Source organism: Aythya fuligula, chromosome Z (assembly GCF_009819795.1).
Source record: "Aythya fuligula isolate bAytFul2 chromosome Z, bAytFul2.pri, whole genome shotgun sequence".
NCBI classification, from domain to species: domain Eukaryota; kingdom Metazoa; phylum Chordata; class Aves; order Anseriformes; family Anatidae; genus Aythya; species Aythya fuligula.
In genome coordinates, this window is record NC_045593.1 from 9,092,677 (window position 1) to 9,115,645 (window position 22,969).

Sequence of the window (22,969 nt, forward strand, 5' to 3'; positions counted from 1 at the left end):
AGTCCCCGGGTCTGAATCCAGTGAGGACTCAGAATGTCTGTAGAGTGACAAATAGCATGTGTGTCCCACTCTTTTCCTGCCATTTTCAGCTGGATTCCCAGTCCTGGTGTGTTCAGCTTTGCAGTGCCTCAACTAGCCACTGAGAATTTCACAAATCACAGAATCACAGAGTCATCTAGGTTGGAAAAGACCTTCGAGACCACCAAGTCCATCCATGAGCCTGACCTACCAAGTCCCATCACTAAACTGCATCCCTCAGTGCCATGTCCACATAGCTCCTAAGCTCCTCCAGGGATGAGGACTCCTGCACCCTCACCTCCCTTGGTGTCCCCCCAGGAAAACAGCTGAGTTCACTTAATTTGTCTAGAGCTGGACTGAGGAGAGCCTAGCTCAGAAACCCATGGCATTTGTGAGCTCTGCAGAAAGTGACCAGTCTAAATGTGCACATGCCAGCACAGACCAAAACAAGCCAGCTTAAAATCAGCCTCTGAGATCTCCCAGGTCTCAGGAAAGCAGATAATTCTTCTCCCTGATGCACAAACTCATGTGGAGAACAGCATCATTCTGCTCCAGTGCATTTCAAAAGCCTGCATCCTTTCACACAACCCACACACCACTTTGGCCTTATTTCTTACACATGCAGGAAAGTGTTTGCATATAAAATCCCACTGTAGCTCCTAATCCCGTTTTTCCATGGTGCGTTGGATGGCTGATGGCATGGGTTTGCCTCTTGCATAGGGATGCTTCTCCCAGTCATTTTCATAGCTTTTCTTAGGCTGCCCTAAGAGGGAGCAAGTGAATTTCCAGCTGTGATCTCTTCCACAGGGAACAGGATAGTCCTAAAACTGCTGGCTCCCAGTCACATAACTTCAATGTCCTATTGGTCTTCACTGACCTGTGTCCCCTGGATCAGCCTTGTTCTTGGCTCCATCACCAGTTTGTTGAGTGCTTTGCATTTTCCTCTTCATTTTGCAGCTCATGGTAGAGTTAATCAGGGTGAAGTGATAAGCACTTCTGTCTGGGTGCCTGGTTCAAAGTGCTTGTGAAAAATCAACTTCAGCCCTGCTGGGAAGTTTCTGAAAGTCTCAGAGAAGTCTCTTGTGCGTGGCCAGGCTGAGTTCTGGTGGTCCTCACAGCCCTGGTGGTGGGAAGCCCTGCTCAGACCCACGTCCCTCCCTGGCTCATTCCTTCACCTGGCACTCTTCCAGAGGTCATTCAGAGCAGCCTGACATGACAGCACCTCTTTATTTCCCCATATTACCTTTATTTACAGAGCTCTCAGCTTATTTCCCTTCTCCTTGGGCACCCTCAGAGCTCCCCAGAGCCCCAGACAAGCCCTGGGGGATGAGTAGTGGTGTGGGGATCACTCACACCACAGCCCTGAGGCCAGCCTGGTGGAGCTGCTCCCTGCAGCATCCCCGGCCTCCAGTCCAGGCTGTCTCGGCAGATGGAGCTGCTTCCCTAGGATGCAGCCAGATGCTGTGCCCAGACCCTGCCTCGGCTGATGCATGCAGCTTGGAGCAGTGTGTGGTCCTTGTGTGCGGGCTCGGGAGTCGGACACGGCCCTGGGATGAGGAAGGAGCTGGTTTTTGCATTTTCTTTTCTTCCAAATGGGGAAGGAGGAGTTTGTCTGTGTAAGCAAGTAAATGGGACTTCCCACTTCAGCCAGGACTGAAAGGCATGTGCAGTAAACGCTGCTTCGTTTCAGGTAATGGGGGGGCTGGGATCCTCTGAAGAAGGAAAAACCCCAGGAAATACTCCTGCTCCAGACCCGAGCTGCTCTCGCATGTCTCTGGGGCCCCCGAGCTTCCACAGGGATGCCAGCTTTGCAGCAGTGCTTTGTAACGGCACAAGCCAGCAGAGATCTCACCCAGATGAGTTATAAGCCCTCTGTACACCAGCGAGAAGTGGGGAGTGGGGCAGGGACATCAGTGTCCTTGTCCCCATACCCAGAGCCCTTGGAGATGTCTGGGTCCCTAGGCGATTTCCCCCCTGCATTAAGCCCTGTTGGCTTTGTAGCTAATCTGTGTCAGGCAGTGCGACAACCTTGTCCCTCCTCTGCTCCTCTTCCTTGTCTGCAGTGACAGCAGAAACCTTTTTCCCTATGGTATGTAGGCACACAGGGAGTGGGGACAGGCCCCTGCCCCGGTGAGCTGTGAGTCTCACACACAGGCAGCTGTGTGCCAGGCGGCCACGGGACATGGGAGCTGAGGGGAGCTGCTTTCAGCTTTGGGTGTGTTGGCTGTGAAAAAGTCCCGCTTCAAACGGTTGGAAAGGGGCAGGTAAATGATTAATCTGTTCTTGCAGAGCCTGACAGAGCAATGGTTTGTTTATAGCCATGACTTATAGCTACCTATGGTGCTTTCGGCCAGAACTTGTCGTATACCCACCTGTGAGAGCCTGATAGCAACCCCTAAGTGTCTGATAACCTGCTATAAAAGGAGTCTTCATGGAAAGACCACTCCCTTTATTTAAAGACAGGATTGCTTCCCTGTGGGTTTTTCCGCAGGTGATGCTCTGCCGCTGCACCCTGCACCAGGGACTGGCAAATGCAGCTGAAAGCTCCTGCCCCACACTGTGAGCCCAAAAAGCCTGAGGGTTCAGGTATCACACATCTGGGAAGTGGACTGAGGCCCATGTGTGCCAAGTGCTCAGCTGAGGTGCTGGGGGCAGATGTGACCTGGGGGGGGCTCTCAGGGTAGGTGCACCAAGGGGTTTGGGCATGTAGCTCCACTTCTCTCTGGCTGACATGAGTTTCATCCCCTGCAACCCTTCCTTAGCTCCCATTTAACTCTAAGAGGGTCTAAAGTCCTGGCTCGTTTTCTGCATGTAAAGGTGGCAGCTATGTCAATATTTAATCTGTGCTGCTTAGATCCTCGGAGTGAGGAATCCAGGCTCCTTTTGGAGCAAAGTCTGCTAACTGATGGGTCAGGACCGGCACCAGATTAGCACCTGATAAAGCAGCCCAAATAAAACACAACCATGCCCTGTGTCTGCATCTCCCACACAGGATTTGATCCCCCGGGTGATATGCAGGTACCAGAGCAGCACAGCATCCTCCTTTGGGGAGGAAATCCCAAAGGAATGCAGGGCACAGGGGTCCCAGTTCCCTCATGTGCCCTCTTTCTGGAGCTCAGCTTCTGTCCCCCTGCCTAACGGAGGGGTTCAAAGTGATTGCCTGGGAGAAAAACTGTGTGTGTGTCCATAGAAATTAGGAAAACTCCTGAATGTCCTTTATTAGTCCCAAATAATAATAGTCCCAAATTCCCTGTTTTTTTTTTTTTTTTTTTTTTTTTTTTAACATTTTTTATTTGTTTAATATTAAAAAAAAAAGAAAAAGAAAAAAGCAGAAGTCCTGAAAAAAAATATAAAAAATATTTCCCTCTTTTTTTTTTTTTTTTTTTTCATTTTCTTACTCTGGAAAACGGTGGGGCTCATCTTAAAGAAAAGCCCTGTTTCTAGGCTGGCCAGGGGGGCTAAAGGAGGAAGGAAGAAGAAGGAGGAAAACTCGAGGGCGGCAACTCAGGAGCCGACCCAGCACATAAAAACATCTTCAAAGCGAAGAGCTTGTTTTTCAAAAACACCAGGGTTTCGCTGGAAACGACCCGAGCTGGAGCCGCCAAGCAGGGCCGGGACCCGGGCCAGCTTTGGGGAGGCTGCCAGCTCTCAAAGTGTGCGTAACCCAACCTGCGCCCAAACTGTCCCTGCCCCACACCAGGACTGGGTCACCATCTCCTTGGGGCACCAGTGACCTTTCTTCTCCCTACCCCCTGCTCCCTAAGCCCCTTCCCCAACACTGATGGGTTCCTGCGAGTTGGGCTCCACAGGAGTGATATTTGTCCAGGATGCTTTTATCCATTCTGGCTCTTTTTCAGGGCAAAGTCTTGCTCTCCCTGACAGCTCACTCAAAAAATAGCTCAGCGGCTCATTTTGCTGGCTGGGAGGCTGCTGCGATCGATACCGAATGCGGTGACTTCTGGTATTTTTAATGGCTGCCTGGGCAGCTTATCGTCTCTGTATACTTAGATACTGATGTCACAGCAGCGTGGGTAAATACACCAGGCATGTATTGCTGGGCATGGCTGGGCTGAGCAAGAAGTACTTCTTTTTTCTTCCCCTCCATGCAGGCTGCTCCTGCAAACTTGGGGTCTTGGAGATGCATCAGACCACACAGATCCCAGACAGGGTCAGCCCCATTGCCTCATGCTGCCTGCTTCATTTTCTGCCGTTTTTGTTGGCACTGGATGCTCTTTCAGGTGCTGGGAGCTGCACTGCACTGGCTGACTTTCCAGCTCACGATGAAGCTGGGATGTGTACGGCAGTGCTGTGCATTTCCCAGCAAAACAAGTATTTCTGCTCTAACGTGCTCTTGGTCTTGCAAAAATTCCAGTTTAACAGCCTAACTCCAAACCCTGTGCCTAAATATCTTACGCCCCCGTTGCAGGGTAGCTTCTGGCCTGATGTAGGACAGATGTGCATCCTGGGAGTTACAGGACTAGAATTAGGACAAAAATAAATGGAGAATGGGATAGGAGGAAACATCCTTCTTTTTCCGAGCCAGTGCAAGACATCTTGGAGAAAGGAGGGCTCTGATGAGCACCCTGACGCAGTGCAGTGCAGGCGGCTGCCAGCCCCAAAGCCCATGTGTGCCCACGTCCCCGTGTCCCTGCTGCAGCTCAGGAAAGGAGCAAAGTGCAGGGAGATAAAATTTCTGCTCACCGGGCTGCATCCCCAGGGATGGTGGGAACTGCTGCAGAGGCTGGACACTTTGGCAAAGTATTTTGCTACCTACATTCAATGCACAGAAGACATGGACAGGTAGGGAAATCTGTCAGGGCAAAAAATTGATATAAAAACAACAAAATCCTGACCAAATTGCCTGAGTCACCAGGTACGAGCCCCTCTCCCTGGCCCCGTTCTGCTCTGTGTTCCAGCAGGACACAGCACGGCTGCAGCCAAAGGACGGTCACAGGAATCCTGGCATTGCCCTGCTCCAACAAATCTCAGCTCAGCTTCCAGAGATCAGGCTGCAGCAGCACAGAGCAGAGCAATCCAGAGCTGCAGAGACAGATCCAGAAGGATCTAGGTCTGTTCAGAAGATTTTATTGCTTTTTTCACTGTTTATAACCCTCTGTTTCAAAAAATGATGCTGCAGGTGTGAGTGGCCAGGCTTTGGAAAGAAGATTGTGATCACTTTCACATTGTGTCTGGGCTTTTCTTTCAACAAGTAGAAGGAAAAAAAAAAAAGCGAAGTATCTAAACAGATATTACAAAGGAGTCATGGAAAGTCAGATTACTCATCGAGCAGAAAAACATGGAAACGCTCAAAAGGGAGATATCAAAGAAACGCATTTGCCCAAAAGCTTCATGAAGCAGAAGCCCTCAAAGGAGCTGAGGCCCATGCTGGGGGCCGTCACGCTGGGCCTCGTCCTGTTCATCGCCGCGGTGGTGGCCTGGTGCTACTACACGGTGTCCCTGCGCAAGGCGGAGCGGCTGAAGACGGAGCTGATGGACCTGCGGGCGGACGGCTTCGTCATCAGGAACCAGCACGGGGAGGTGGTGTTCCGCCTGGCCTTCCGCTCGGGGAGCCTGGACCTGGAGTCGTGCTCCAAGGAGGGCGAGATCCTGAGCTGCACGCGCTCGCACCGCGGGCCGCTCAACTTCTTCATCCAGACGGTGAAGCCCAAGGACACGGTGATGTGCTACCGCGTGCGCTGGGAGGAGCTGGCGGCCGGCCCGGCGGTGGAGCACACCATGTTCTGGGAGGACGCCCACTGGTACGGGGGCTCGGAGATGAGCACCCAGCACTGGCCCATCCGCCTGGCCGGCTACCAGGAGCCCGTGCCCTACGTGACCAGCGACGTCTACTCCTTCCGCGACAGCTTTGGCGGCATCCTGGAGCGCTACTGGCTGTCCTCCAAGGCGGCGGCCATCAAGATCAACGACTCGGTGCCCTTCCACCTGGGCTTCAACGCCACCGAGCGCACCCTCTTCTTCCAGGCCCGCTACAAGGACTCGCCCTACAAGCCCCCGCCGGGCCAGCAGCCCTTCCCCGAGCTGAGCTACCGCGTGTGCGTGGGCTCCGACGTCACCTCCATCCACAAGTACATGGTGCGCAGGTACTTCAACAAGCCCTCCAAGATCCCCGCCGAGAACGCCTTCCGCTACCCCATCTGGTCCACCTGGGCACTCTACAAAAAAGATATCAATCAGGATAAACTCTTGGATTTTGCAAGAAACATAAAGAAGTACAATTTTAATTGCAGCCACATTGAGATTGATGATATGTACACACAAGCCTACGGGGACTTTGACTTTGACCCCGTCAAGTTCCCCAATGTAACAGAGATGTTTGCAAAACTGAGGGAGGATGGCTTTAAAGTCACCCTGTGGATTCACCCTTTCATACACACAGATTCCTCGAACTTTGGTGTGGGGATTGAGCGTCAGCTGTTCATCAAGGAGCCGTCGGGGCGGCTGCCGGCCATGGTGGAGTGGTGGAACGGCATCGGGGCCATCCTGGACTTCACCAACCCGGCAGCCCGGGACTGGTTCCAGAGCCACCTGCGCCAGCTCCGCCACAAGTACGGCATCTCCTCCTTCAAGTTTGACGCTGGTGAGACCAGCTACCTGCCCAAGCAGTTCAGCACCTTCCGGCCGCTCTCGGACCCCAGCATCTGGTCGCGGCGCTACACAGAGATGGCCATCCCCTTCTACGAGCTGGCGGAGGTGCGGGTGGGCTACCAGTCGCAGAACATCTCCTGCTTCTTCCGCATCATTGACCGCGACTCCGTGTGGGGCTATGAGCTCGGCCTCAAGTCCCTCATCCCCACAGTGCTCACCTTCAGCATGTTGGGGTACTCTTTTGTGCTGCCAGATATGATTGGAGGAAACTTCTTGCCAAATAAGACAGATGGTGCAGTTGAGATCCCAGACCGTGAGCTGTACGTGCGGTGGCTGGAGCTGTCGGCCTTCATGCCCTCCATGCAGTTCTCCATCCCACCCTGGCTCTACGACAAGCAGGTGGTGGAGATCGCACAGAAATTCACTGAGCTCCACGAGTCGCTGGTGGCCCCGCTGCTGCTGGAGCTGGCCGGGGAGGTCACCGACACTGGCGACCCCATAATCCGGCCCATCTGGTGGATCTCGCCCCGCGACGAGGCCACCCACAGGATCGACTCGCAGTTCCTCATCGGGGACACCCTCATGGTGGCACCCGTCCTGGAGATGGGCAAGCAGGAACGCGACGTCTACCTGCCGGCGGGCAAGTGGCGCAGCTACAAGGGAGAGTTGTTTGAGAAGACACCCGTGCTGCTCACCGACTATCCTGTTGACTTGGACGAAGTTGCCTATTTCCATCGGATTTCGTAACAGCTCCTCCATCAGCTTTGCCATGGTCTCAGGAATTAATGAACCCATGACTTTATTGACCTGGGAATTTTTATAGCTTTTGAAGTAGAAATACATTAGCATGAACTCAAAGAAAATACTGTGACCTTTATTTAGTGTGTCAATTGCTATAGAATAACTTATTAAAATGTATTGGATGAATGTCTTGACTCTTGTAGTACGACTAATACAATGTATAGAAACAGATTCTCCACTCCTAATCTCTTCCCATCAAGAAATGCCATGCACACTTACTTTTTGTATAGAATAATGATAATTAGATGGACTCCATTGTTACCCAGTGGTACTGCAGCCCTTCTCCTTAGATTTTTGTATTTTTCATTTGCTTAGTGAAGGAAGCCGTTGGAGCAGAGTATTTTCTTAAACTAAAAATAAATCAGAAAACAATCTGTGATTAATCTAAAGAGAGCAGCACCAAATTTTCAGCCTGTACATCAGATGGGTGCTGATGCAGTACAGCAAGGAGAGTTTGTATTTCCCATGAACTGATTTGTCCAAGGAAGCAAAAAGAAGCTTTAGCACTTGCTAACAGTTTGCAAACATTTCCCCCCCCCCCCTTTTAATGGAAGGAAGTATTGAGAAACATGTCCCTGGTGTGGAGTCAGCCAAGCCTGTAAGCATGTGGTGAGATCTCACTGACAGTCAAGATTAAAACCTAGCAGCAAGTCATGCATGGGTGAGGACCACTAATGGGATCCATTCATGGTTTGGGTCCGTATTTGGGAGCAAGGGTGCAATTTGTCCACCACAGAGATCCCAGGGAAGACTTTAAATTGTCCTCCTGAGAGAGCTTGGATAAATAACATACTAGCCCAAGTGCCCTCCTGCATCAGTTTCCCCATGGAAGATGTCCTCCCATGCCACCAGCTGTGCTGATGTCCATCAGTTGGCATGCTTCTGCCCCGGGACATGACTTCTCCTGGGTGACAGCATCTCAACAGCACCTGTGGGTTTGGGAAAAGTGAGCTAGCTCTGAAATGTTCTCCAGTCTTGGTCCAATCTTCCCCATTTCTAAATTAAGAGAAGTTTGAAGGTGACGTGACTGAGGAGTTTAGGAGAATTCTGAGTTCTCTGGGCTGTGATGCCTCTTCCCAAAGCAAGAGACTGATTCTTTCTCTGCCCCCAACAGGCTGCTGGTGGCACCTGGGGGAGGTAAAACTGTGCATGGCTCACACCAGGAGAAAACCCCCTTCTTTAGGGGTTTGCCCCAGAGCTGGTCCATATCATGAGTACACAGGGACTTTAGAGCATCATGGTCACTCCAGAGCTAATTTGGTGCTCAGTCTACGCAGTCCCACCAGAGGTCCATTATGGTACAAGGACCCTATGCGGCCACAGCTGCACAGGAAAGGACAAGCCAGGATGGTTTGTAGATGTCCTTGAAAGCAAGGTAAGAAAGCAGCCTCAGCCCCAGTGATGCTGGTGGTGTGGTGATGGGGAGAGACAACCCACCAAACCTCCCTCAGTCCAGGGGTGTGAAGGGGAGCCACTGCTCAGTGTCACGGTGATGTTCGGGGTCATTGCTTTTCTCCCCTGGGGATCAAAGTGTCCCAGTAGGCCCCAGCAAAGCTTGGCTGTTGCTTCAGCAGGAAAAAAGGTTCCTAAAAAGCTGAGATTGCATGTGGTACTCACCCAAAACCTGCTGGTGCCCAGGCTGGTTGGGGTGAGGAGCCAGTCTCCAGCCCCATCAGGCAGCACCTCTACCCCATAATCTGTGTGCATGGTCATGGCTCTGCTGTCCTCCTGCATCACAGGCTGGGGGGGAAAATGCATCTCCAAGACCTTCTGCACCCACTGGGGATGATACAGGCTGCCTGATCCTAGCAGATCCCCCTGGGGAAAGGAGAGGTCAAGTCCATGTGGCTGCAAAAATCCCTCCCCAAATCTCCACCCCTGCCTGCTCTCTCCCCCTCTGCCTCTCCCTGGCGGGCCTTCATGCTGCTGGAGGAACATCTGGTTTGCCTTGCTGAGCTTTAGTCACAGTTGTTTTTTAGCAATCCCAGCTCTGAGCAAGTGCTGTGCTTGCTGGAGGGGCTGGTGACGTGGGAACATCGCTCACTCCAGGCTGTCTTTATGGTTTTTTTTGGAGGGGGGTGGTTATTATCCTTAATCTTTGAATATCATTGAGCTACAAATCACCGATCCCCATTGGCAAAAAAGTAAATGTATTAAAAACAAACAAACAAAAACCAGTCCCTGCCTTTCTCTACTTGGCTGCGGGATTTTGCATGGCCCAGCCCAGCATTATGGCTTTCCTGGACTCCAGGACTGTCTGTGATGGAAGAGGTTGTTTTGATGGAAGAGGTTGTTTTTCACTAAGGTTGCCAGACTGGCTGCATGCCTGAAGGGGATCTGTTGCTGTCAGCTTGTCCTTTCACCACAGCTCTTCCCGGACGTGTGCAGTTTTTTGCCATTTTTTTTCTCTTACTTTTAATGAAAGCTGTGATCTCAGGCAGGGCTGGACCTGCTCCCAGCCAGGACCCCGTGGCTCAGCAGCCACTGCCCCACTGGCACCTGTGGGCACCTCTGCAACCTGGTTTGAAATGAGCTGGGCTTTGGCTGTAGCCTCTCTTGGTCTGGATGTGGCCATGAACACTCCTCACCATGCAATGCACAGCCCTGGATGTATTTTTGAGCCCTGCCTAATGTGTGGTTTGGCATCACCTCATGATCAGTGGGGTCCAGCTCCCATTTTGCTGCGACCCAGCGTACTGCAGATCCCATGTAAGCCTCATGCATCCTTCCTGGACACAGCTCCATCTCTCAGGAGGATGCGAAAATACCCACCCAAAAACATCAGAAAAAACAACAGCAATCCAGTTCTAATCCCAGCAACTCCAGGGAGGACTTGTGCATTACTGAGGACTGCTGCAGGTGCTGAAGGCAGCTCCAGCCTGTCCCAGGTCTCCAGCCAGAATCAGCTTCACCTCTCATGGGTGAGCATCAGCCTGGTACATGGATACTGCTTGGATCCAGGGGAGAAGGCAAAGGAAAAGAGTTGGGAAAATGCCTTCTGCTGCAAAAGCATCAAATCAAAGTCCCCCTCATCCCATCAGCTGAGTTGTGTAAGTTTCATGATCTGTTTCTGGTGCTCCCATGGCCAAACCCATCCACACTACCCCTCTACCCTGCCAGACCAGCGTGGGAAGGGGACCTGGGGACAGCAGGGACAGGCAGTGCCCCAGGTGAATTTCTGGAGCCTCTTTGGGAAGCTGCAAGCAGCCTTGTCATCCTGCACACAGTTTCAAACCGTGTGTCTTCTGTGTCAGCATGGACCAGCTACCCCCAGAGGTTGGCACTGAGGGGCACTTTTGGGGAAAGAATCAGCAGAAAGGGTGTCACAACTGATCTGATGCAGCAGCAGGAGTCACCTGGACGTGGCTTTTTCTAGGCCAGCCCCTAGCCACAGCTCTTCCCCTGCCACGGGGATGCCAGGGAGGGCGATTTGTGACCCATCCCAGCCCATGCGGCAGGAGGGTGGTTGTGGTTGTAGGCAGCCCCTCCCTTCAAAACACACATCAAAGCTTCAGACCACAAGTTTTAAATAAACCAGCAGCCTCAGTTCTTATTTAAGTAAAGCCTGAGGTGAAAAAAGCCCCAGATCTGCCCGAAACACTGGCCCTACATATAGACAGACACGTTAAACTTCTTTTTGTTTTCCAAAGTTTTATATCAATCAAGGCAATTGATGTTACAGTCTCATTTTCATAACAATTAAGAATTAGAAAAGTGGTTAAAAACAAGCCCCCCGGCATTGTGGTCCGACTCAGGAAGGCGTGTGATACCCCAGCACCCACTCAGCCGACACACAACGGCATGAGATTCCAAACCCAGTCCCACAGGCGTCACGTCGACTTGCTGCTCAGACAAAACCTGCCAGAGCCAACTGGAAGAGGCTGAACCAACCCCAAGACCCGTTTTGGGGCTTTTCCTTGGCTGAGTCAAACTAGTGTTGGACAGCGACCCTTGGGTAAGCCAGACAGATATCCCCAGGGGGAGGTTCCCAAAGTGTCTGTGCATGGAGCGCTTGTGGTCTGTGAGGTGCTAGGGATGCTCCAGCTGGGCTGCAGGGCTACAGCACAGTGTTAGAAACAGTGGTTTTGGTAAAAAGCGTGACGGAGAGAGTACCTAGAAGCTTCTGATAGCTTGAGGCAGCACTGTTGAGCCTGTCTCCAAAATGTGGGGAAGACTTGGTGCCATGGACAGCCTCCCATATGGGCCCTTGGGCAGCCACCTGCTCCTCAGCTTCATCCCTTACATCCTCCCAGCTTTACCCTAACCACAGCATTTAGAAAAATAAGGATACTTTATAATCTCAGTCGTTTACAACAAGTTAAGAAAAACCTCTAACAATAAAACTCTTTATTTTGAGGGAAGGGGAAGAATGGCATGTCTAGTGGAGACTTTTCCTCCATGACCTTCCTGACTGTGCCCTGTTGAATGTTGGTGCTTTCCTGGCACAAAGCTGCTAGGGTCTGGCCACACTGGACTTTTGTTTTCTTGACCTCTGTGAGGGGACCAAGGTACTCTTCCAGACACTCCCATCATGTTCACAACAAAAGGATCCTAGCAAGAGAACTGATCAGCTCCTGGCCAGCGAGTGTCTCTAGCTTGGAAAAGCACCGCTACTTGCACTGCGGCCAGGGAGCAAACCTGAGCCCTCCACAGCTGAGCCTGCGACATGCTTGTGCTTCCACTGGGCAGGGACCTGTCTCGTTTTGAGGCCAAACCACCAAATTACACAGGTCAGATCCAGCCAGACCTCAGGGTCAGTTCCAGAGTCAGAGACTCACAGAGGAGTTGAGGTTGGAAGGGACCTCTGGGACCTTCTGGCCCAACCCCTGCTCAAGCAGGGCCACCCCGAACAGGTTGCCCAGGGCCATGTCCAGGTGGCTTTTGAAGATCTAGGAGGAGGGAGTCCATCAAATTAAAATTTCTCCCTTCCTTCCTAACCATAAAAGCACTTTAGATATTGCCCCAAGCACCTGAGTGTACTCCTGGGCACCACCACAAGCTCCTCACAAGGTACAGCTCCTTTGCTTCCTCCTGCAAGCCCAGAGCAGGAGATGGGCTTGGAGAAAGACCATCACAGGTATCGAACCCTGCCCCAAATGCTGTTCCATCTCCCTGGGTGGCGGACTCATGCCTGGATGCAACCTCGTAAGAAAACCTGCAGCTGCTGTACTCCCCTTGCCTTGAGCCTTTCCAGCTAACACAGCTCAATCCTGTGCAAACTCGTTAAAAATTAATGGGCTGAGGGGTGCCGGCAGCCGGGGCATGGCCAGGAAAGTCCTGCCCTGGGGAGCAGAGCTGCCAGACTGCAATCCTGCTAGTAGGCTAGTGGTTTCTTGGAGCAGAGACTGCCCGTGTCTCTCTAAGTGCTTCCTCCCCCACAAAACTGAAAGGGAAAGCTGGAAAAGAATCCGGAAAAAGGAGGGAGAGAAGTGCAGAGAAAATCTCCTCTGAGGCCATGGGAGCAACCTGAGCTGAGGTCTTGCCCATCCTAGTAATGGGAATTGGGGGTGCAGGAACACGTCACACTGCATCCTCTCCAGAAGCCTCCAACAGCAAGCCCAAACTCTGAAGAAGACCCCTGCATCTCCGGGAGAGAGAGGAGGGCTGCACCAAAAAGCCCTACACAACAACATCATCTCTCAATTCCAACCTGAGATGAAGACGGCTATTAGCTTAATTCCATGGTACATGAGAACATTTCCTTGGGTGCAGCGAGAACACCCACTGGCACAAAACCATCAGTGCAAAAGCCGGTGTTCTCCACCCACCGGCAAGCCGGCTAGCAGCAAAACATCGCATCCATCCACAACACGTGCCGCTTGCGGGAACCCGCTGTTCCCGGGGAAGCAGCACACAGACCCCTGGAGATCTGCTTTGCTTCAGGCAGCCCTTCTGCCAGCAACAAGCCTGAAAGCTCATCTGTCCTTAAAAAACAATAATAAAAAAAGATGATATCTGCAGGACTATCGCGTAACAGAACAGGACCATAAATGTGTTAAAAAGAGTGATTGGGCACACTGGTAGGGACGGTGCTGCTCTAGAAGAGGCAGTGTTGACACCCGAGGCAAAACACACAGGGAAGAGTCTTGCAGCAGGCATTAGATGAGTGAGGAGGGGAGATGCAGCTGCTCCAGCAAGCGATGTGCAGTTTGTACAGCTGAAATACCTGCATGTCATGCGAGTAACCTGGCCTGCCTGGTACCTGGGAAAAGGGGAGCATGGGGCAAGAGTTAGTCCAGTGCCAAAATAAAGGGGGGAAAATGAATCTGTATATGTGTATATATATATAATCTAGCTTGTTTGCTGCTCTTAAAAAAGTCATTTTAAATATATTTGCCATATTAGAAAACTTAAGGCAGGCTGTGCTGTAGCAACCCTCCCACATCACACACCCCCATGCCAGTGCTGGGTGCACCCATGGGACAAGAAACGCTCCCACAAGGCACTAACCAACCTTCCCCTCTTGAAATCCTTGGGAACCAAAAAAGTATTAGCTTTGACTGCGTGACAACTTTTTCCTCACCTATACAGAGAAAATTCTGCCTACTGTAACCCAAACAGAGCATCCCACCTGCCCCAAATTAAACAAACAAAAAAATCAGATCACACCTCTCCAAATAAAAAAAAAACCCAAGGACAATAAAGTCTATTTAATTCCCTTCGGCAATCCCAGACCCAAATGAAATGTGCAATTAGAATTATTATTTGTTACAAAGTTCTAGTGTAAGGCATGGTTATCCCAAAGCTGATGGAGGAGCTGTTACGAAACCCAGAGGAAATAGGCAACTTCGTCCAAGTCAACGGGATAGTCGGTGAGCAGCACGGGTGTCTTCTCAAACAACTCTCCCTTGTAGCTGCGCCACTTGCCTGCCGGCAGGTAGACGTCGCGTTCCTGCTTGCCCATCTCCAGGACGGGTGCCACCATGAGGGTGTCCCCGATGAGGAACTGTGAGTCGATCCTGTGGGTGGCCTCGTCGCGGGGCGAGATCCACCAGATGGGCCGGATGATGGGGTCGCCAGTGTCGGTGACCTCCCCGGCCAGCTCCAGCAGCAGCGGGGCCACCAGCGACTCGTGGAGCTCGGTGAATTTCTGCGCGATCTCCACCACCTGCTTGTCGTAGAGCCAAGGCGGGATGGAGAACTGCATGGAGGGCATGAAGGCCGACAGCTCCAGCCACCGCACGTACAGCTCACGGTCTGGGATCTCAACTGCACCATCTGTCTTATTTGGGAAAAAATTCCCCCCAATCATGTCAGCAGAAATAAAGGGGTACCCCAACATGCTGATGGTGAGCACCGTGGGGATGAGCGACTTGAGGCCGAGCTCATAGCCCCACACGGAGTCGCGGTCAATGATGCGGAAGAAGCAGGAGATGTTCTGCGACTGGTAGCCCACCCGCACCTCCGCCAGCTCGTAGAAGGGGATGGCCATCTCCGTGTAGCGCCGTGACCAGATGCTGGGGTCTGAGAGCGGCCGGAAGGTGCTGAACTGCTTGGGCAGGTAGCTGGTCTCACCAGCGTCAAACTTGAAGGAGGAGATGCCGTACTTGTGGCGGAGCTGGCGCAGGTGGCTCTGGAACCAGTCCCGGGCTGCCGGGTTGGTGAAGTCCAGGATGGCCCCGATGCCGTTCCACCACTCCACCATGGCCGGCAGCCGCCCCGACGGCTCCTTGATGAACAGCTGACGCTCAATCCCCACACCAAAGTTCGAGGAATTGTAGTTTATAAAAGGGTGAGTCCACAGGGTGACTTTAAAGCCATCCTCTCTCAGTTTTGCAAACATCTCTGTTACATTGGGGAACTTGACAGGGTCAAAGTCAAAGTCCCCGTAGGCTTGTGTGTACATGTCATCAATCTCAATGTGGCTGCAATTAAAACGGTACTTCTTAATTTTTTCAGCAAATCTCAAGAGTTTATCCTGGTCGATATCATTCTTGTAGAGTGCCCAGGTGGACCAGATGGGGTAGCGGAAGGCGTTCTCGGCGGGGATCTTGGAGGGCTTGTTGAAGTACCTGCGCACCATGTACTTGTGGATGGAGGTGACGTCGGAGCCCACGCACACGCGGTAGCTCAGCTCGGGGAAGGGCTGCTGGCCCGGCGGGGGCTTGTAGGGCGAGTCCTTGTAGCGGGCCTGGAAGAAGAGGGTGCGCTCGGTGGCGTTGAAGCCCAGGTGGAAGGGCACCGAGTCGTTGATCTTGATGGCCGCCGCCTTGGAGGACAGCCAGTAGCGCTCCAGGATGCCGCCAAAGCTGTCGCGGAAGGAGTAGACGTCGCTGGTCACGTAGGGCACGGGCTCCTGGTAGCCGGCCAGGCGGATGGGCCAGTGCTGGGTGCTCATCTCCGAGCCCCCGTACCAGTGGGCGTCCTCCCAGAACATGGTGTGCTCCACCGCCGGGCCGGCCGCCAGCTCCTCCCAGCGCACGCGGTAGCACATCACCGTGTCCTTGGGCTTCACCGTCTGGATGAAGAAGTTGAGCGGCCCGCGGTGCGAGCGCGTGCAGCTCAGGATCTCGCCCTCCTTGGAGCACGACTCCAGGTCCAGGCTCCCCGAGCGGAAGGCCAGGCGGAACACCACCTCCCCGTGCTGGTTCCTGATGACGAAGCCGTCCGCCCGCAGGTCCATCAGCTCCGTCTTCAGCCGCTCCGCCTTGCGCAGGGACACCGTGTAGTAGCACCAGGCCACCACCGCAGCGATGAACAGGACGAGGCCCAGCGTGACGGCCCCCAGCATGGGCCTCAGCTCCTTCGAGGGCTTCTGCTTCACCGGCGTGAAGTTTTCGGGCAGGAAGGTGTACATGGCGCCCTGTTTTCACTAGCACTCTTTTGCAGAGGAGTGGGAAGAAAGATGTCTTTGCAGCAAGCCCGGGGTTCTCAAGAGAAGAAAACTGAGAGTTCCCACCTCCACCGAGCCCTTGAGTGCCTGTCTCTGAAAAAGAGGATATAAATCATCTCAGAAGAACCTCCGAATCAAGGGATCTCTTGTCCCCTCTTTGCCATCTCAATTTCAGCAGCTCTGCATGCCTCCCTGCTATTGGGTTGGGACACTGCAGACAGGGCCCCAAGACACCCCCCGCCAACATGTGGGGTCCCCAACCTGAACCCCACGGAGGGCAGCACCCAGGGCAGTAAGAGCCACAGCGGAGCACGGCAGCTTTTCGGCTCCGTCCCGCTTCCCCTTTCATGGCCCCGGGGAAGGAGGCTGCTTGCAGAGCCAGGAGCCGCATGGCTTCCCCTTGGCTGCGGGCTTGACAGGCTCGGCCAAGCACAACGCTGTGGGTTCAGAGGCGAAAAGTGAAGTCAGGACACTGGGGAGTGAGGAGCAAAACCAGGCAGAGATGGAGCAGGGGTGGAGAGGAGCCACAGAGCTGTCGGTGTCTGCCTCTGCCCAGCAGGATGCTGGGCTCTCAGGGGCTTGGCATGGGCAAGGGCAGGACTAACCACCATCTCCTGGCCCCCTCCAGCCCATTACAGCCGAAATGGCCCCAGGCTTGCAGCAGAGCAGCTTGGCTGCTTGTGGGGGATGAGGGTGACCTGAGCATCACCCAAACCCCTGTTCCCCTCCACAGAGTTGCCCAGGTGTGATCCCGAAGGGTTGCACTGCAGCAACTGGGCACGGGCTCTGCGAACTACACAGCGTCTGTTGTTCGTTTTGAAGCAGCTCTCGGGACAGATCTCGCAGCCTTGCTGTCAGAAGAAGGAAGGCTCAGAGCAGAGCAGGCTGCCCGCACCCCATCCCTGAGAGAGCTGCTGCTGGGCAGAGATGTGGGGTCAGAGAGAGCCCAGCAGGGACACGGGGGCATCTGGGGCAGGGGCTGCAGGGACGGGATGCAGGCAGGCAGGATGAGCGCCGGCCTGGCCACGTCACCTTCTGCTGGGTGTCTGTAACCTTCTGGGCTGCCAGTCGCTTTAAATGGGATTACGGCGGCATTAGGAAGCGATTAGCCTGAGCAGGCAGTGGGTAGAGCTAAACGACCTGTCCCGCAGCCAAGTCCCACTGAGCCCTCACTCACCGGCCAGGAGTAGCGCCAGTCACCCTGCCCGTGTCACCCAGGGCCACGTCCTGCCCACAGGAGGGGAAGGGGATCCTCGCCCCCCAGCACGAGCCCAGCTGCCAGCAAAATCAGGCAGTAAAGGCGGTGGTGGGAGATCCTGCATTGGCATTACACCTTCATCCTCCTCTAGCAACACTCCTTGGTGTTTAGAGGGGACAGAAGTGGGGATGGTGCTGGGAAGGTTCACAGAAGGGTTTTTGATGCAACCAGCACAGCCAAGCGATGCTGTGGGGACATTGTGATGCCCAAATCGGAGCTGCTTCCCTGCCACCCATCTCCACCAGCATGGACACTCGTGGGAGGTGAGAGGGTCCGTGTGGGTGTGCCAGCACCACAACAACACACATGGGGCCAGTGCAAGTGGCTGGGTGTTTCCAGACATTTAAAAGCATATGCTTAGCCCAGACGAGCTCCCTCCCTCTCTGCACTGGGAATTTTTGGGATGCCAGTGACAGAGCTCCCGCTATCAGAGACAAGTGTGTGCCTTGTACGTGTGTTATCTTGGGACCGGGAAGCTCGAGGGGGGAGAAAACAAAATGCAGCCACCCACTGAGCAGAACTGGCAAATTATTCAGGGAAGAGGATTTTTGAAAGCTGTCATGTTGGATGAGAAAAGGGAAATAAATGGCTTTGTCTCTCCTAGATTTCATCTAGGATTTTAAGCCTCAGATACGGCTGATCCTGCTATGGTGGAGATGGCCCCCTCCTCATCTCCGCTTAAAACTGAGAGCAACAAAGCAGCCCCCTGCTCCAGGGACTTGCTGGATTTCCATCTCCCTTTCAGGAGGCTGCTTTATTATTTATGAACTACTTTGAATCCGCTCTATTTTTAGGCAGTTTCTTTTTCCCCCTCCATGGGCTGGAATTTGTGATGTACGCGAAGGAGCTGGCACCACTGCTGCCACTCAGGAGCGAACCAATGCAGTTTGTAGGAAAGGTTTTCGGCCCCATTCTGCCTCGGAGCTGTTCACAACCTGGGTGTCTGAGCCAGCAGACTTAACCCAGTCTGTCGGTCCTGGCTGTCCGTGGGTCTGGCACACCCAAACAGACACACGATGGATGCCGGGGCACCCATCCAGTGCGAAGGCTGAGCCAACCTCTGTGGCATGGTGGAGGAAGGGCTCGGGCAGCCCTGCATGGAGGCAGAGCACCATCCTGCACTGTCCCACCACAGAAAATGATATTCACTGACATGTGCAATCAGCAGCACCCAAAAATGCAGCACTGCACCATGCAAGATGCCCAGACCTCAAGCACTGGTGCAGGCTGCAACTTGAACATCCAGCACCGTTTCAGGCACTCGTGGTGGGGGCAAATTTGCTGAGCCACAGGGAGAGCTTCAGCAGCACAAACCCTGTAAACGCAGCAGCTGTCCATGGGGTGGGACAGCCCAGAGCATGGCTGAGGTAGGATTAAACCCCTTTTGGTGCATGGGGCTGATGGGCTGTGTCAGATGTCACCTCTTCCAGGATGAACCTTGAGGTCTGGACATCACCTCGGGCACAGCTCTGCCAAGAAGGCTGTGAGAAATGTTTGCAGCTGGGGGCCAGCAGGAGCTTGCTCTGTAGCTGGCCCAGACCTCCTTGGTTTTGCTTTGTTAACAAAATTTGCAGCTCACCATCCCGTGACCTGTCCCTGTCCCTGTCCCAGACCAAAGGTAAGTCTTCTACGCTCCCCCGAGATAACGCCCACCACCTCGCACGCGGAGAATTGCCTGCACACGCCACGGCTGTTTCAACATATTTTGGAATGCAAACTTGTTATTTTGCTCCAAGGCGACATTGCGGTGACCTCCAGCTCCTCTAAAAAAAGAAAACGGGCAGGGAGGGCGGCAAAGCCAAGCAGCGTGCTTGCAGCTTGCTGCGACGAAGCTTCCCAGCTGACCCAAAAACAAAGCTTTTTCTTCCCTTTCCATGGAAGCAGCCAGTCGCCTTGCCTTGATCTGTGATGAAAGCAAAACACCCTAGCAGGGCACACTTTACAGAGTAAAAATAAAAATTCATTTTTCGACCGGTTCTATTTTTACCAATACCGCTGCTAAACGCGGGCTGCGAGACCCACAGCACCACTAACCCCAGCACCTTCGTAATGAGGTCACTGGTTTAAAAATGGTCACTAACAACTAATGGGTCCCTATCGCCCCGGCAGGGTCAGATCCAAACTGTGCTGGTGCCTGCACTGATTTCCCAGGCCAGGATGTCAGAAAACTGTATGTCAGGTGATGCAAGGTGCTGCCACCTCTCCGAATGTCTTGGAAGGGGTCAAGCAGATGAAACACTGCAGAATTCACTGCCAGACGTTTCCAACCCCTAAAAGAGCAGGGAATTAGGATGGCAAAAGGGGGAAATGACTTCTCTGTAAAGCTTCTACAGGAACAAAAGAAGCCTCTGAGTGCACAGTCCTTGTGAATTGCTAAAGGGACTTTGCAGCCCAAGTCTGAAAGGGGCTGGGATGAACAAACCCTTCTGTGGGTTTATTTTCTCTTTGAGGAATCAAATAGGAGCCAGGGGGGCAGGGGGACACATGGGGTACACAGGGCAGCACCAGCAAGGTGGGGCACAGCTGCTCTAGGTCACAGCAGGGCCCAACGCTGCCTGGTCTGAAGGGCTGGGGGACAGGCCAGGAGAGGGGGGTCACTTTGCCTCCTGCAAAGTGACAGCTGCTTCCCTGCTTTTGGGATGCCACCTCCCTGCCAATACAGCAGAAAATTCCCCACCACGCCTGGCTGTCGGGTACAGACAGCTTATCCTGCCGGGGACGCGATCAGTGCCAGCACCTACCTGTCCATCGCCTCCCGGGGGTGCCTGGCTCTGCTGCAGATATATTTTAAGCACATCAAAAATCCATGCTGCTGCATCTCTCTGTCCTCCCCACAGCACCGGGAGGTTTCAGGGCACGGAGCTGGCTGTGCCCTGGGCAGGCTGCGAGCGGCACGTGCCTGCGGGCAGCAGGAGGGGACCGGCACGTCACCGGCGTGTCACCGGTGTGTTTTCTCGGGCACCGTGACGGAATCGTGTGCAGCCAGCCCTCCTGCTGTGGTGGCTGCTGCAGGCATCACAGCAGCAAGGAGAGAGCACGCAGGGTGCTGCTGGCATGAGTGGGGTGTCGGCTTTGCATCCCAGAGCCTCGGGATTCAGGCTCAGGACTCACCTTCCTGCGGCAGGAGTGGGAAGGGAGGGGAAACGCTTGTCCCACCTGTGTTCAGAGGCTTTTAAGAAGCAGAAAGCAAAAAACTCACACTGCTCCCATACCGAATTATTATTATTCCTCCCCAAAAAAGTCTTGTGCTTCTAAGCACAGCTATGATTCAGCACCGTAATGGAGCTGCTTTGAGCAAAAGGAAACAACCAACCCCGCTGCTGCTGGCTGGTTCCTAAGCCAGGACCAAGCAGCACTGAGCACCCAGAGGATAAACCCCAAATATGTGAATATAGAGCTCATCCATGGACTGCAGAAATGCTGCTAGGTCTCGCATGGTGTGCAGAGACAGATTTGAGGCTGCACTATTCCCTCTGCTGAACCTTAAATACTTCCACCTGTACTGCAGGAACTGGCACTTCACAGCCCACTTTTGTTCCTTCACGCTGCCCGCACCGAGTGATGCTCCAAACCCCTTTGAACACCTCATTGGGTGTTTGACCATGACTGCAATGCAAAAAGGCCCACAGTGAGACAATTCTGGTGGCAGATGTCTTAAGATTGAATACACCTGACAATTCTCTCTTCACGTCATCTTTCCTTGCTCTTTAATGTGCACTGATTAGCGAGATGAAGTTCCAGTAAGCTGGTTTTTCAGTTTAGCTCTGCACATGCTTGCAATGCCCCCAGTAGGTGCCTAAAACTTGCCCCCGCAATGCCTCAGGTCATGCTCATGGTGACCAAATTTCTCCAAGCTGCCGAACTCTCCAGCTCACATGTGTAGGAAAGGCGAATTAAACAAACTTGCCCTGAAATCCTTCCAAGTGCAATTGCAAAAAGCAATCTCTCATGCAGGACAGGCTTTAAAACACAGTGAGTGGCCAGGAATAGAAGTGCCCTGGCAGGGGACATTCCCCCAGCATACTGCTTGTGCCTGGCTGCAGTGCGAGCACCTCCCCAGTGCCTCAGCCCTGCTTTGCCCCCCAAACCCAACCCAAGCGCCACCACCATGACTCCTGTCCCCTGTCCTATGCCCTGCCCTCTGGACACGTTCGGTTCCACATCTCCCCCATGGCACACGATAGCTCAGACCCTAGCTGGTGACTCCTTGCCAAGGTGGCCACGGAGCCGTGCTCCCACCCCAGGCTGAAGGAGCAGATCTGTCCTTTTGGGAGCACTCCCGTGCCCTTTTGGGAGCACTCCCGGGCGCTGAGGCTGGCTGAAACCCGAGCCCACCCCAACACCCGAGCACCACAAGGTGATACCAGGAAGAAATGGGAACCCAGGGGCAGCCCCTGGCACAGCCTCCGCAATTTTCCAACCCTTGCGAAACCCCCAGGTGCCTCCAGCTCCAGAGCGAGCAGCAGGCGATGAGCACCGAAATTTCTTCCCGTATCCAACAGCACCAGTGATGCTGGCCAGCCTTGGGCCAAACGTGAGTGCCAAGCTGTTAAAACACCTGCTGGCAGCTCCTGCGTGCCTGGGTCCGATGCGAGCCTCACGCCTCACCCGCTGCAGGGCTGCAGTGCCCGTCCCGCTGGGCATCGCCCACGGTGCCCACGCAGCCCAAGAGGGAAAGGGGAAGGAGAAAGGTGGCCAGGGGCTCCCTGGGGCACCTCCGCTGCTCGCCACCACCACCCATGGCAGGGGCTGGTGGCCGGGCTGTCCCAAAGACCCTCCGAGCCCAACCTGTGGCTGGAGCCGGGGCTCGGGCAGCCCTTTCGGGGCGGCTGACCCCCTCCCCACACCCTGCAAGTGGCAGGGGGACCGGGGCGCAGCCCCTACACCTAGCGGGGCCAAAGGACCGTACCCCGACAAGGGACACCCCGCTGCCTGGGAGTGCGCACCCCAAACCCGTCCAGGGGGCACCCCAAGCCCCCAGCCCCGGGAACCCCTCGGCACCCCCCCCCCAGCCCCAAGGGGTCGCGGCACTTACCCGCAGCCCCGGGCCATGGCCGGGCTCCGGCCGCCGAGCACACCGCCTCCCGCAGCGGTTCCGGGGCTGGGCGGAACCGGGGAGCTCGCTCCGCCCTGGCCCGGCCCCCCCTGGCCCTCCCCGATCGCCACCAGTCCCCTCCAGTCGCCACCAGTCCCCTCCAGTCGCCCCCGGTCCCCTCCTGGCCCGGCTGGGGCGCAGCGGGTGCCTGTGAGGCAGGGGGTGCCGGGGGTGCAGGAGCAACCAGGTCTTTGCTAATTGACCGCACGCCTTCATTAGCAGCATGCAGTCATTACTGTCATACCCCTTGCAGATCCCCACTCCTCGCTTAGCCCCGTGCCGGGGGTCCTGGTGGGCTGCTTCTCCTTCTGGTGCAGTCACTGCACTCCCAGAGCTTCTCCTGCATGCTTTGGTTTGG

The 22,969-nt window shown here is 54.2% G+C and overlaps 2 protein-coding genes across 2 annotated transcripts; one reads left to right on the forward strand and one right to left on the reverse strand.

The window, feature by feature from the left end:
• Window positions 1-1,619: 1,619 nt before the first annotated feature.
• Window positions 1,620-7,540, forward strand: LOC116500661 (myogenesis-regulating glycosidase-like). The gene is made up of 2 exons (XM_032205818.1): window positions 1,620-1,708; window positions 5,156-7,540. Exon 2 carries the CDS (start codon window positions 5,281-5,283, stop codon window positions 7,369-7,371), a length of 2,091 nt encoding a protein of 696 aa, XP_032061709.1. The 5' UTR covers window positions 1,620-1,708; window positions 5,156-5,280; the 3' UTR covers window positions 7,372-7,540.
• Window positions 7,541-12,309: 4,769 nt separating this feature from the next.
• Window positions 12,310-22,596, reverse strand: LOC116500662 (myogenesis-regulating glycosidase-like). The gene is made up of 2 exons (XM_032205820.1): window positions 22,552-22,596; window positions 12,310-16,351 (listed from the first exon to the last, which is right to left on the reverse strand). Exon 2 carries the CDS (start codon window positions 16,220-16,222, stop codon window positions 14,186-14,188), a length of 2,037 nt encoding a protein of 678 aa, XP_032061711.1. The 5' UTR covers window positions 16,223-16,351; window positions 22,552-22,596; the 3' UTR covers window positions 12,310-14,185.
• Window positions 22,597-22,969: the final 373 nt, after the last annotated feature.